The 14,189-nt window shown below is 50.9% G+C and overlaps 1 protein-coding gene across 3 annotated transcripts in view; it reads right to left on the reverse strand.

The window, feature by feature from the left end:
- Sh3rf3 (SH3 domain containing ring finger 3) overlaps positions 1-14,189 on the reverse strand; it is a 329,875-nt gene that overhangs the window by 8,718 nt on the left and 306,968 nt on the right. For all 3 annotated transcript variants that reach the window (XM_078028833.1, XM_078028832.1, XM_078028831.1), the window contains one exon: positions 2,056-2,390. In XM_078028833.1, the coding sequence (XP_077884959.1) occupies positions 2,056-2,390 (335 nt within the window). The remainder of the gene's footprint in view (positions 1-2,055; positions 2,391-14,189) is intronic.

Genomic DNA, 14,189 nt, shown 5'->3' on the forward strand with positions numbered 1-14,189 from the left:
AAACACTGCTCTTTAATGAGCTCTGCAGAGTGCTGGGGGTCAAGGAGCGTGCCCAGAGTCTTTAGGTATAATAACCCCCTGATTAGACCGAATATTCTCAGAATCCGGCAGTGACTGTCTGAATCTGCTAGTTAATCAGAGACTCCCATGATTTTTTAGAACAGAGTCTTTCAAGATCTCTTATGGAGGAGTCTGGAAGTCACGTCTTTGAAGATAGACTTAGAGGTGCAGGGAGCAGGTACCCAGGGGAGAGACAAGAACAGCTATGAAGGATGTAGAAGCCTGTCTTTCTGACAAGCCCAAAGACCCGCTCTGTAAGCTGCGATGAGACCCTGGGACCCATGTTCAGAATTCACAAGGCCGTTGGTGTTGGCCATGGAGGGAGGGAGACTCTGACAAGGAGGAGCTGCCCCAAGCTGGAGGAGGCTGCCCTGGGAAGGGAAGTGGGAGAGGGCAAGGTGTGTGTGTGGGGATGTATTTGTGTATGTGTTCCCGAGTTCGTGTGCATTTTGTGTGAGTGTATGTGTGTGAGCAGAGTGTGTGTACGTGTTTTGTGAGCCTGTGTTTGGTGTGCCTGTGTATTTGTAAGTTATGTGTTTGGTATGCATGAGTGTATGGTGTGGTGTGTGTGCGAGGTGTGTGTGGTGTGTTCACATGGGGAGTGTGTATCATTATGTTACGTGTTTTCATGGTGTGGCGGGCAGTGTGACCTCCATCACTTGACGGTCCCGGGACACCCTGGGGAAGACAGTTCCCTGCACAGCACTGTTGTATGAAGAGGGAACACAGCTGCTCCTTGGGTGGACAGGGCAGTGCTCCTGGATTCTGGAGGACTCGTCAGGCCTGTGACTCGCTCCACACTATTCTCAAGCTAAGGATGTCACGGTCCCTTTGTAGGAGCAGTGAGCATCCTCTGAAGGGGGCTGCTGTCTCTGCACCCCACAGAGTAAGGCTGTTCAGAGGCTGGACTCTGCGGTCAGAAAGCCCTAAGCTGAAGCTTTGGTTAAGCCACTAACCCGTCGGAGTGACCTTGAGCAAGTGATCCAGCCTTTCAAGAAACCTCAATTCTCTCTTCTATAAAACGGGGAGGCTGGATTCACGGGATTGGTAAGGAAGATTACAGCACACAGAAGGCACTGGGAAATGCTGGCGGATACACATATCCTGCAACGCCTGACCACCCTGGTGTCCCCAGCCAGCGACCCGCCTGACTCTGGGACGTTCTGAGCATCACATCTGCGCAGAATGTTCAGTTGACCTCAGCCTGCTACTGACGGCTGCTCTAATAGTAGGTCGTGACGTGGCGCCATGCTTCCCCTCCTCGGCCTCGTGGAGACGCTGACCCTTGCTGCGGCCCCGTTGGTGCTCCCAGAGGCACGGCTCAAAGGCACCATCTAGACGTCTGTGACGTGGCTTACGGCCTACAGCACTGAGAGCCAAGAACGTCGCTCATTTTGATATGGTGGAAAAGGAAATCCAAAGCAGATTTCAAAACATGAGAAAGTTGTAGGACACTTAAATTTCAGTGTCCTTACACAGAGCTTTCTGAAACACCTGACTATTTGTGCACATCTGGCCGGTGGCAGCCTTCCTACTGAACAGGTAGAGTGACGGGTTGCCACAGACACTGTAAGGTCCACCACGTCTACAGTTTTTTTACTATGCGGCCCTTGACAGAAAATGTATATGCCTTCCTTGGTCTAGAAGGAAACTTATCTAGCCCCTGGCTGGAAGTGGCAGTCTCAGAGGTCCACAGGTGCTAGGATGGTGGCTGCCTTTTGGGCTGTGGTGCTAGCATGACTGAGCAGCAGTACTTTAGCAGAAATGCCAAGATTGCTTTCCTAGGAGATGGTTCACAGTTTTATTACTTAAGCAGCATCCCAACGTGTAGGATCTGAGCGAGGAAAACATCTTCTTGCTATCCTCATTGCACATATGGTCATCTCAGTCCTCAGGGAAGCCCCAAATGTCCCTGCTCCCCAAATGAGCCTCCAGACCTTGGGGTTCCACCCCGAAGCATGGCCACACATGCTGCCAGCCCACACTCCCCCTTACCTCTCTCTAGGCAATGGCTTGGGCTCGGGACGGATGGCAGCCATGGAAAGAGACGCTTGCCGGGAAGGGGACAAGGAGAAGTTCAGATCCAAGGAGCCGGCTTTCCTGTGCAGTGGCTCCAGCCCCATGGCTCCCTGCATCTCGCTCTCTATGGGGCAGGAGCCTGCCCTGCCATGGATGGACAGCGAGGAGACTTCGGGGCCCGTGGCGCCCTGGAGTGAGGTGTCCAAAGCCATCTGAGGGTCGTGGGTTGGAGAGACGGATGGCGGGGAGCGCGGTTTCTTCTTGGTGGATGCCCCCGCTAGAAGTTTCAGCAGCCCACTCTTCTTCTCTTTCTGGAGAGACACAAGTTTGAAGCCAAGCGGGTTAACGCTCCTAGAGAAGTACGATCCTACTTGGAACTTTACAGATCATCTTGTGAAGCTGGTTAGAGGAAGGAAACAAAAGCTGAGACTGGAGGCTCCTTGTGCTTCTTTTCTTAAAACTTGGAAGAAAGTGTCCCAGACGGACCATGCAGCTCTGGGGCGAGTTGGGGCCATTCCCTGGGGAAGACGCTGCCTGGTGGCCATTCTGACACATAAGTCCCCTCCCCACTGCAAGGCCCTGGCCCAGCCGGGAGACGTCATGGGCTGAGTCAGAGGAACCAGCCGATAGCATTATTTGCTTTCTGAAAACATTTCTGGTGGGGCTTCACATGAAGCAGGGGTCATGGTGGGGCCTGGCTCTTCTAACAAGAGCCCCCAAAGAGTCCCTGTGTCAGGTCTTGCTAATGTCACACAACTTTTTGAAAGAAAACTGCAGGGCTGTGCAGCCTACCCGAGGGGTTACTTATTCCAAGTTGGGCTTCTTGACACAACTCCCTCACACCCTGGGGACCAGCTAAGGTCTGTGCTCCATTTGGAAACCCCAGGCAGCATTTTCTAGAAACTGTCCTTTGCATAAAATGGCTGATAGAGCACCCAGGAGGGAGTGCTGAGGGGTGTGTGGGGATGTGAGTGTGCACGTGTGTGTGAGGGTGTGAGGTCTTCATCGCTGTGACCAAGATATCTGACCAGAGCGACTTAAAGGAGGGAATTTTATTGTAGCTCATGATTTCAGAGGTTCAGCCCATGGTCAGCTGCCTGCATTGCTTGGGCTGAAGGTGAGGGAGACCACTGTGCAGAATGGCTGCTGCCCTCATGCCGGCCAGGCAAGGAGAGGAAGGGGAAGGGCCACGGGAAGATGCACCCTTCCAGGGCACCCGCCCCCCGGGACCCCCTCCTCCAGCCTCGCCCCACCTGCCCACAGTCACCACCAGTCCGTCCACTCAAACTGGGATGAACTGGTGAGGTCATGGCTCTCGTGATCTGGTCCCTTCACCTCTGAACATTCCTGCTATTGACACAGGAGCTCTGGGGAGAAACAGAGAGAAACACAGACTCCACACAGAGGAGCTTTTACATGCAGAAGTCTGAAGCCCCATCACTGACTGCGTCACCATGGCCCCTGGAGAGTCTGCTTCGACCACGGGGCTCACTGGACCCCGAGGTGGACAGATGGGAGACTTGCTCTTCCTACCTTCCTCACCACGCAGGCCGAAGGCTGCTAGTGGGGAGAGCTAGTGGTGCTGAAGCCTTTTTAAACATGCACGTCTCTAGAGAGATATGTAACTATCATGGTTTAGAGGTGGGGTCCCCAAAAGCTCACATGTGAGACGATGCCAGAAGGTTTGGGAAAGAGACGACTGGGTTATAACCGTGACATAGTTAGGGAAGCAGTCCCTGATGGGGTTCACTGAGGGGAAACTGGAGGCAGGTGGGGTGTGGCTGCAGGAAGTGGTTCACTGGGGACGTGGCCATGGGGTATACATATCTGTATCTGACAATGGGAGACCGCTGTCTGCTTCCTGATCGTCACGTGAGCTGTTTCCCTCCGCCACACTCTTCTGCCATGATGTCCTGCCTCACTTGAGCCCTGAGGAATAGAGCCTGCGGTCTATGGATGGAGACCTCTGAAACTGCCAGCCGCTAAATACACCTTTACTCCTCTACAGTCGGTCTGGTCCAGTCTTAAGTCACAGCAGTGAAAAAGCTGACGAAAACAATGACCTTAAGCTTTGGCGTGTCCCACTGTAGCAGGAATGAGTCCTTCCTCTGGTACCCAGACTCTGGCTCAGCAGACACCAACAGCCTGGTTGCCTGGATAAAGTGGCTATGGCTGCCCGACTGCCTGTGCTGTCAAGTTGCTCCATGTGGCATCTGCAGGTCAGAGTGTCCCGGGTTTGTTCGCTCTCTGGGCTGGAAGCCCCCATGGTCAAAGCCCCACCCTGTGGTGTGCGGGAGCTGGGCCCTACAGGAAGGCGGGCCAGGCTGCACCAGACGATGTCTGCGATTTTCGTTAAATGTACATGGTTATGGCATAGACAACTCAGTGATTTTAAGTTCTGGGCACTCAGCGGCTGCTCATGGTCTCATGGTAGAAGACTGTCATCGGGAGCAGCTGCTCATAGCGCCTGGTCATGGTGGCCACAGAGGCCCCAGCTGCTTGGGAGAGAGGGACATCCTAACATGACCCGAGTCAGCTGCTGCTCCGTACCCAGGCCCTCCTCACTGGGCCCGAGGCTCCCCTGAGCCGGCCTGCCCTCATCATGGATGGTATTTAGGACATCTGCCTCCATCCTTCCTACCAGCATCAGTGTTGGCGGGGGCCTGGAACACTGAGCCCCCAGTGCTCCAGCCCCATGGCCTATCTCCCCTCATCCCCAGTCGCCCCCAGGAACATTGCCTTAATGTGCTGTGCATTGTGCTAGGCCCTGGAGGGAGACCGTTAGGAGAATAAATGGGGAAGAAAACCTTCAGCCTGATAGACACAGGTCTGGCTGGAGCATTACCGTGCTGGTGGCTCAAGGGGAAATGTAGCACCAACTCTGTCTCCACAGGATCCTTTTGGAGTCAGCAGTATTCCCAGGAACACACTTTGGGAACTGCAGTAAGGGGGGCTGGCTAGGCTGGGGACAAGGCCATGCACAGGGGTGATCTTGCCCCCAGGGGACAGGTCTGAAGAAATTTTGGGTTATCACATCCAGGGGTACCTCTGACATCCAGTGGGCCAGAATGCTCCTAAATATCTTGAAACACAGTGGGTAGTTCCCGTGACTGTTGTGTGGCCCCAAACATCAATCGTGCCAAGGCTGGGTATCCCTGGTCCATAGGAAGAGGACAGGTCCAGGATGTGTGGGTGTGTAGCACATGGCTCACTCTGAGGATATGGCCCTCCTCACTCCCAGCAAGGCAGGTCAGAGGCCTGGCAGTGGGCAGATGACCTGCTGCACCGCCCCCAGACTTTTCCCGACCACCTCTATTTCCTCTCCCCTGAGAGCAGGCGAGGCTGCTACCCATCCCTTCCAACCTCTGGAGGGGTAAGGCTGTGTTCATCTTGTTTACCCAGCACCCAGGGCCCGATGCTGTGCTGGCACACAGCAGGTGCTCAATTCGCATTTGCCTAATGAACTGGGCACAGCAGTGAGGGCTCTCATGGTGCCAGAGCAGAGAACAGGCTTAGGGCACAATGCTTGCTCACAGGCTGCCACAGGCCACGCCGGCCTCGATGGTGCGTGCAGGTGAGCTGGGAGGAGACCAGGCTCTGAGAGCACTGTGGTACAGTCCAGCCTTAGTGGGGTGTTTAGGAAAGGGGCGGGCTGGCAAATGTGATAGGTGATTTTCCTATCTCAGACTTCCAGGATTAAATATGACTGATTATTCTCTTAATTTGCATCAGACTGGAAAATATTCAGAATGGAAAATATGTTTGCCTTCTAGAATGGAATTCTGCTGAGGCCTTAGGCGTCCAGTTATCATGGATGGCTGCAGGATCCGCATGATAGCAACCATCCTGCTTGTGGAATTCACGGAATAGGGAGGTTCCAAGCACTTCCTTGGGGGTTGTGACGCAGGGAAGAATCAGCCCAGGACCACTCTTCATGTGTCCAGCAGGCTGACAGATCCGTTTGGGGGTCAACACTGCAGGAGCTAACTGGCTTCGCAGGATGTTCTGAGCTAAGAGTTTATGTTTAAAAAGGTGGATTTGCTGGGATGGGGAATAAATTAATGACTTTCATGAGCTGAGTGGGACGAGAATTCTGTGTGCCTCTCACATTCTGGGGGTTGCTGCTTCACCCGCTGGTGTTCCCAGCAGAGCTGTGTCTCCATCATCGCAGACACTCCTCTCCCCTGGGGGCAGATCACTCTCATCCCAATGACCACCACAATGCCAAGGTCCAATCAGCCCGGCTAGGGGAGCCCAACTGTCTGGCCAGGTGCTAGTGGGCGGCAGGACGGGGCAGGGCTGAGGATGGCAGGCAGGAGAGGTGGCCAGAAGCTCCAGTTGTCAAGATCTGGAGCTGAAAGCATCCCTCCTTCCACATTGCCACAGGACACCATCACACGAGCCTTGTGTGCACACTGCTCACACTTACACACACACACACACACACACTATGAAATCAAGTTATGCTCTACTTTCAAACCATCACCATCTGGACTCATATTTAAAAGAGATCTGGGGACTGGGGGTGTGGCTCCGTGGTCGAGCACTCGCCTCTCATCTGAGTGGTCCTGGGCTCAAGCCTCAGCAATGCAAAAAGCAAAAAAAAACCGTGAAGGTGCCCATTCATATTGCACACATTAGAGGAAGACTTTCAGGTACGCAAATGGTATAGTAAAATTTGTTATGATTAAGATAGGCGCTTACCTAAGAACCTTATGTTTTAGAGAATAGTAGCACAAAAACTCGGCAAAAGGAAAGAGAAATTTGAGACTTAAATGAACATCTACTGTTAGTCAAAGATCAATCAGAAGTTATGGAAAACCGTATGAAATCATAAAGAAAGTTTGTGTACGAGGGAGAAGTCATGGGCCAAGATAAAAAGCAAGGGAAATCCAAAGGCCAGGCTTGCTCCTTTTCATGGCTTGATCTCATGGGAGTTAGCTAGGATCTCTCAAAGACTGTACTGATTCCTTCTGAGGGCAGCATCCGCAGTGACCTAACCATCCTCCTCTAGGCCTCACCTCTTAAAGATCCCGTCAATGACGGGAACAGAAGTTCATTTTTTAAAAGCAACATTAACCTTTTTAGGGATACTGTTATTTCATTCAATTCATTTTTTTTTCTTTATTTTCCTGAAACGGGTCTCACTAAGTTGCTGAGGCTGGCCTCAAACTTGTGATTCTTCTGTGTCAGCCTCCTGAGTAGCTACAATTACAGATATGTGCCACCACGCCTGGCATTTAAAGAATACATCATCTATTATATTACATACAAAAGTTTTGGTGGTTCTGGAGATCAACCCCAGAGCCTCGAGAATGTCTGGTGAGTGCTCCACCATTGTTCTGCACTCCTGAGTTGCTTTCTTTATTAGCTAGTGCTAAAGGGCCAGGGCACTATTTCTCTCCAACAGATTTGCCATCTTAATTCCTTTGTGTGTAGGGCAATGTTTAAAATCAGTTTGCATTGGCTGGGAACAAACCAAACGTCAGTCCAGATATAGATGGTGAGAAACAGGCAGAAGTGGGCTTGCTTTGCAAAGCTTAGTCCTAGTCACCTGGAAGAATCTCAATTTACAGAATGCCAGACTGATTGTACACCGGTGGCGGCCACAAAAACTGGCTGTGCCCACATGCCCATCTCCATTGTTTCTAGCTTTGCCATTGTGTCAAAACCCATCCCAATTCTCAGTCTCTACAGCAACCTATTAAATAACATCAGTATCTCGGCCAACTCAGCAGTCAGTACTAAGGAAGCAAAATGAGTTTAGAAAGAGGGTCAAATAATTCTCCATGCCACCTCAATCTATAAGCTGTCGGAAAGGGCAGGTGGCAGATGGCAGAGGCCTGTAGGAAGCCCTGGTTCCGAGAAAGGAGCACCTTGTAGTCTCCAATACCTATGAGAATGACCCCCAACTGCATAGTGAGGAAACAGCTGGTAAGACAGAAACCTGGGCAGAAGCCTGCTGCCCGTAAACTTGGCAAGACAAACAATGCCCGGGGCTTTAAGAAGCTTTGAGATATTCAAAAGAAAGAAACAAGGGTTGAGGGAAACATGGAATCCTTATCTTTGTTGAGTCTGGCCCTCAGGCAGCAAGTTATACTTGGAAGCTTTTTGATTATTATTTTATGTTTGGAAATCTTCCCATCAAAGATGGGGAAAGGGCGATTAAAAGCTATGCCCTGCTAAAATTTTAATGGAGAAAGGTTCTGGAATCACAGAGAAAGGCTTATAACAATATAAATATACAATGCATCCTCCGAGAGGGCAGAGGGATAGAAGATCCATAATGAACAAAGAGGAAGAAGTTAACAAGCTAATTAAAAGAGACAGAAGGATTGGGCACTGAGCTATTGGGTATTTTAAACATTAAAACGCATCTTCAAAAATACCGCATGGCAAAAGACAGAAGATGAAAAAGGCTAGCTCATAAAAACAGTGAGGCATGGGAGGCAGCAGAGAGAGACGATCTGACTGTGCTTTCTCCATCTTCTATTTCAAGTGGAAGAGCTGCCCACCGCTTCGCGTGGCTTTTCTGGCTTTTGTCAGAGGTGAAGTCTTTGCAGGCGCCCTTCTGCCTGTGGCTCTGCACTGGGCACTTTGAACGGATCTGTCCTTCCCAGCATCTGTCCTTCCCAGCAGAGCCACACACTTCACCACGGGAACAGCAGGCTCACTCAGAACTAGGGGGAGGAAGAGCAGGAATCCCAACTCCCCCTCATCTGGGCTGCGACTCATGGGAGCGGGTGGGATGGTCAGTCAAGTCCAGCACGGCAGGAAGCAGCCCCTGAGGGCAGGAGAGGTCTGAGGAGCCTCAGGAAGATAAACACCTGCATCACGTTGGCGTGTGAGAAGCCCAGGACCCTGTGCCAGCTTGGAGGACAGTTGGAGCTGGGTGTCCCTGTCACTTATTAGTTGGCCCATCTTGAACAGGTGACTCATCTGTCCTTAGCCTTAACTCCCTCACATGTAAAATGGATCACACGCACATCTAAATATAAGAATTCTATTTAGAAGGAAGGCTTCCTAGAAGCCAGATGCTATACTAAGTCTTACTCATGCATTACCTCGTTTTATTCTTTTTTTAAAAAAAATTTCTATATGACATCGGAATGAATTACAATTCTTATTACTCATTTTTATTCTTAAAAAAAAAAACCCTACAGAACAAAAGGTGGCTCTGAGGTGGTAAATGATAGATACAGGCTACTCAACTAGAAAGTGGCACAATCTGAAGTTAAACCCAGGACTTGTTGAATCCAAATTTTAACTATGGTTCTGTTGTGTTGCCCTGAGAACTAAATAAGACAGTGCATGAGTCCCAGGATGGCATTGCCATTTTGTGTTGCTGTCACAAAATACCTGAGGCTGGGAAATGTATAAAGAAAAGATGTTTATTTAGCTTCCAGTGTGGGAGGCTGAAGGATCAGCTGGCCCCATCAGATAGTTCTGCCTCACTACATGGCAGACGGCATCAGGGTGAAAGTTTGTGTATGAGGGAGAAGTCGTGTGCCAAGATAAAAAGCAAGGGAAATCCAAAGGCCAGGCTTGCTCCTTTTCATGGCTTGATCTCATGGGAGTTAGCTAGGATCTCTCAAAGACTGTACTGATTCCTTCTGAGGGCAGCATCCCCAGTGACCTAACCATCTTCCTCTAGGCCTCACCTCTTAAAGATCCCGTCAGTTCAGCATTGCTACACTGGGACCACGCTTCCAGCCCAGGAGGCTTTGGGGGTACATTCTCAACCCATATCCAATTGGTAGCAGGCATTCAGCAAATGGAGGACACCCCTCTAACGCACTGTTCAGATTTTCTCATAAGTCAGTTCACGGGCGGGCACCGGGGTGTTTACACGGACGATTCCAAAACTCTAGCAGTGGTTCTGTGCCAGGGCAACAGCAGGCTGGCCAGTCACTCACCCGCCTCTGACCCGGGCTAGCACCCCCCTTCCCGGCCTGCTTCAGGAGAACATTGCGAGAGTAGCTTTCACAGTGTGGCAGGGAGATTTCTGAGCCCTGTGCGCCCAGCACCACATGGCCCGTGGCAAAGTGCCTGGTGCACAATCCACTCTCAAGACAGGTCCCCTGAGACTTAGGTCACAAGTGACCCATGCCAGAGCTCTTCGCCCATGCATCTGGCACCTCAGTCAGCCCTCATTTCCTGTTAGTGCAAGCCTCATCAGAGGAATTACAGCATGTCTAGTTTATCTTGTTAAACTTTAATTTTATCTTCCTTACATTTTTTTTTTGAGGTGCTGAGGTTGAAATCCAGGGTCTCACAACATCCTGAGCCCTGTGATATCGAATTCAATCAACCTGTAAGGATGAGGTGAACAGGACGGAAGAGTCGGCTACTTGTCTCTGGTCTGCTGGAAACCTCTAGGGCTCAGAATGTTCTCGGAACCCCCAAAGCAGCCCAGTCTGGACCCATTACTGAAAATGTCTCCGAAGCTCTGAACCTGAAGTGACACACCAGTCTCTGACTGATAAGAAGGAACACTGAAAAGCGTGGCACAATTAACATGTCGTCTTTCCATGTGTTGTGCCAACTCAGTGTGCAGGGTGAAAGGCACCGGGTGCACTGCTGTCAGCTGCCCTGGTGAGTCTGGTGACCACACAGGGCCTGGAACCCTGAGACTTGGGGTGCACCCACTGGCTGGGCCTTGCCGAAGGGACTGGCACCCTGTCACTCCCCACTGGGAATTTCAGGTCTGATCAGCTAATGGGCTCTTCGGCCAGCACCCAGGTGGACGTGCTCCTCAGAACCCCCGTCCCTCAGTCCTGTTGGGGTGTCCCTGCCTGAAGCCACTAACAGGAGTGGCTCTTCAGTTCTGCTTTTGGTAGGAGCATTTCTAATCCAGCGTCTCAGATGAGCTCTTGCTCTTTCATCTGCAGCTTCACTTAAAGTCTTTTAACACAGAAATCGTACCAACAGAACCACCAAAAGGTGTCCCCAGGGGCTCCCTTCTGCCAGCCCCAGCCGACGGAGGCTGAAAGTAAGAGTGTCCTTGGTCCTCGTCCCAGGTGAGTGGTTAGGAGAGTCCAGGGGATGCAGGGGCCAAGCAGGGGAGTGAGGCCAGGACAGGGCTAGCATGGTCTCCATGTCCTCCCACAGGAATGCTGCTTCCTCCTCCTCCTCCTCCTAACAGAGGACAGGGTCGGAAGGCACCCGGGATGTGGGGTCCAAGCCTCCATGTCCAGTGAAAATATCCGAGCGACAGCTGCTGCCTGACCCCACTGGGACGCTCCTCGGCCACTCTGGGCGAGGCAGAAGGGATTCCGGGGTCCACTCCCTTTGTGACCTTGGTTCTGTGACTTCATACAATAGCGTATAAAACGTACAACATTTGGACCTTCCAGTTAAGCCGGGCTGTCAGAGACCAAGTGATCCTGGTCTTTCTAACAAACCCTGAAGAGACCCCAGGCTTTCTATGGACCTCTACGAGGTGATTGTGACGACGACACTGTCTCTGAGGGAGCACAAGCCGTGGGATCGTCAAGTTGGGAGTGGTGAGGACACATGACCTTCAGCAGATTCTCAATGCAGTTCACATCCCTGACATTAAGAAACTGGTTGTTTAATTCATTTGAAAAAAGAGGGGACTAAGCGCAGGGCTCTGCCCAGTGTGTGGGTGGGCAGCACTGACGAGGCCAGGCCTCCCTATTTGTCCTCTGCAGAGTCCTGCATGGGCATGTCTGGCACTGCCCCAGGCTAGATCACGGGTGGATGCTGGAAAGCAAGGCTCCCCGGGGAGAACACACACAATAGAATGTATTTTCCCACTTCATGAAGAAGTACTAAGACAGAGGAACTGTAATCAATCAGACACTAAATACTCTACCTCAACTCCAGCAAACAGTGACAGACACACAGCTAAGAGGGAAGCTTTGATAACATGGCAAATTGCATTTTCTAAATAGGTAACACTATCTCCTCACCTCTCACCTCCTTAGACAGTACTTTGGTGCTCCCCTGGCTAAGTGTGCCAGGGAGACCTTTGTAACAGCCTCCATGGTTTCAACCCAGTGGAAACAGTTTTATTATTGTTGGATGGATCTAGAGTAGCCATGAGCTCACGCTCAGAACCCAGCTGCCATGCTGTGAGGAAGCCCAAGCTACAAACCCATGGGGGAGGCCCGTGTAGGTGAGGTTCCAGACCACAGCCAGCATCAACTGCCAAACACACAAGCAGACACGTCTCCGGTGGCCCTGGCCCTGCTTTCAAATCATCCTCAGCCTACAGGTCCTCTCAGCTGAGGCCTGGACATGACAGGGTAGAGAAAGCCACCCTGCCATTCCCATCCAAATGCTAGAACCCACAGAAACCATGAACACGACAAAGCGATTGAAGTTTTAAACCCTCAAAGGATTGGGGTGAATTGTTATGCAGCAAGAATAACTGGGGATTTCATTTTCACCTTCCATGAGATGTCCCAGTGCCAGATGACACTGCTACGGTGAGACTATCACTGTCACTGACTTTAATTACAAAGATCTTATTTATAAGCTTCAGACTCTCTTACACACAGCATTTTAAAGGATGCTGGGGGTTGAAACTAAGGGCATTCTACCCTTGAGCTAATCATTTTAATTAGGAGGACTCTCTGTTCTCCTTTTAGGGATTTCAGGAAGGGTCTGGCCTTTGTGAGACAGAGTCTCACGAAGTTGCTGAGACTGGCCTCAAACTTGCTATCCTCCTGCTTCAACCTCCACAGTCCCTGGGATGACAGGCACGTGCCGCCACCATCCCCAACTACACGCAGCATTTTTTTAATGAACAAATGTGAGACAGGAACATGAAAGCATATCCCAACTGACTTTTTTTGGGAGAAAGTTTACAGAAATATTGGAAACATGTATAATTGGACGCACACAGGCATCCAAATAATACATGAGAAGCATTCTGCAAGGAAAGATGTCAAGACTTGAACTCCAGTGTGTTTTTGCTTGATAATCTAATGCAATCAAACCAAACAGCAGAGTCATAAAACCAACAAGATAGCATTTCACACTGATGGGGCAGTTTGGAACCAGAAGGTCTGGTCTCAAGTTTAAAACATAACTGGGAATGGAGGTCGAAGGATTTTACTCAAAGGACCCGTATTTCAGACAGCCCAGGGAATCCAAACCATGCAAGTTTGAAAGTATAAGAGAGACGGCCAGACAGCTTTATGGGCACGGAGAGGGAGAGAAGGACAGAGAGTGCAGCAATGGAAATGTGCGACTTAACAAGTCATTAGGTCATCAAAAGCCTTTAAACGGCTTGCCCGAGAAGTGGCCTCCGACCAGCTGTGGACTCCTCTTGGAGGCTCTTTCCTCCCTGTGGCAAATGGCCCACGTAGGGGACCTTCTTCTCAGGATCTCAGCCTTGTGATCATTCTTGTAACCCTTCAGTATCAACATGACGGCTCAAGAGGCACCGTGTGCAGAGGTCGGCCAGCAGAGGGGAGCTTTCCTCTGCGTCGATTCCCAACAAGCCGGTGCGGAGCATCTACTGAGTTTGCATTCCCTCAAAACTCATGGTTAAGGGGCTGGGGATGTGGCTCAAGCGGTAGCGCGCTCGCCTGGCATGCGTGCGGCCCAGGTTCGATCCTCAGCACCACATACCAACAAAGATGTTGTGTCCGCCGAGAACTAAAAAATAAATATTAAAAATTCTCTCTCTCTCTCCCTCTCTCTCTCTTTAAAAAAAAAAAATCATGGTTAATCCCAACTCCCAGTGTGATGGTGTGGGAGGTGATTGGGTTATGAGGGAGAGACCACGTGACCAGGATTAGTGTCCTTCACACAGGGACCTGAGGGAGTCTGGTCGCCCCTACCACCGTGTGAAGACACAGCTAAAAGGCACCAACCATGAACCAGGAACGGCCCCTCCCTGAACTCTTGGACTCGCTGCCTTTAGAACTGTGGGCGACTGTTTTCTGCTTTTGATGAGCATCTAGTTGGTGTTGTTTGTTACAGCAGCTAGAAGGGACTAAGACAGGAGCCCTGAGGCTGATCATTTTAATTAGGAGGACTCTCAGTTTTCCTTTTAAGGGTTTCAGGAAGGGTGTGGGGGGATAACACAGGGGCATCCTCTGAGGACCAGGGCTGAGCAGGTGTGGTCTCTGGGT

This window comes from Ictidomys tridecemlineatus, chromosome 12 (genome assembly GCF_052094955.1).
Source record: "Ictidomys tridecemlineatus isolate mIctTri1 chromosome 12, mIctTri1.hap1, whole genome shotgun sequence".
NCBI classification, from domain to species: Eukaryota; Metazoa; Chordata; class Mammalia; order Rodentia; family Sciuridae; genus Ictidomys; species Ictidomys tridecemlineatus.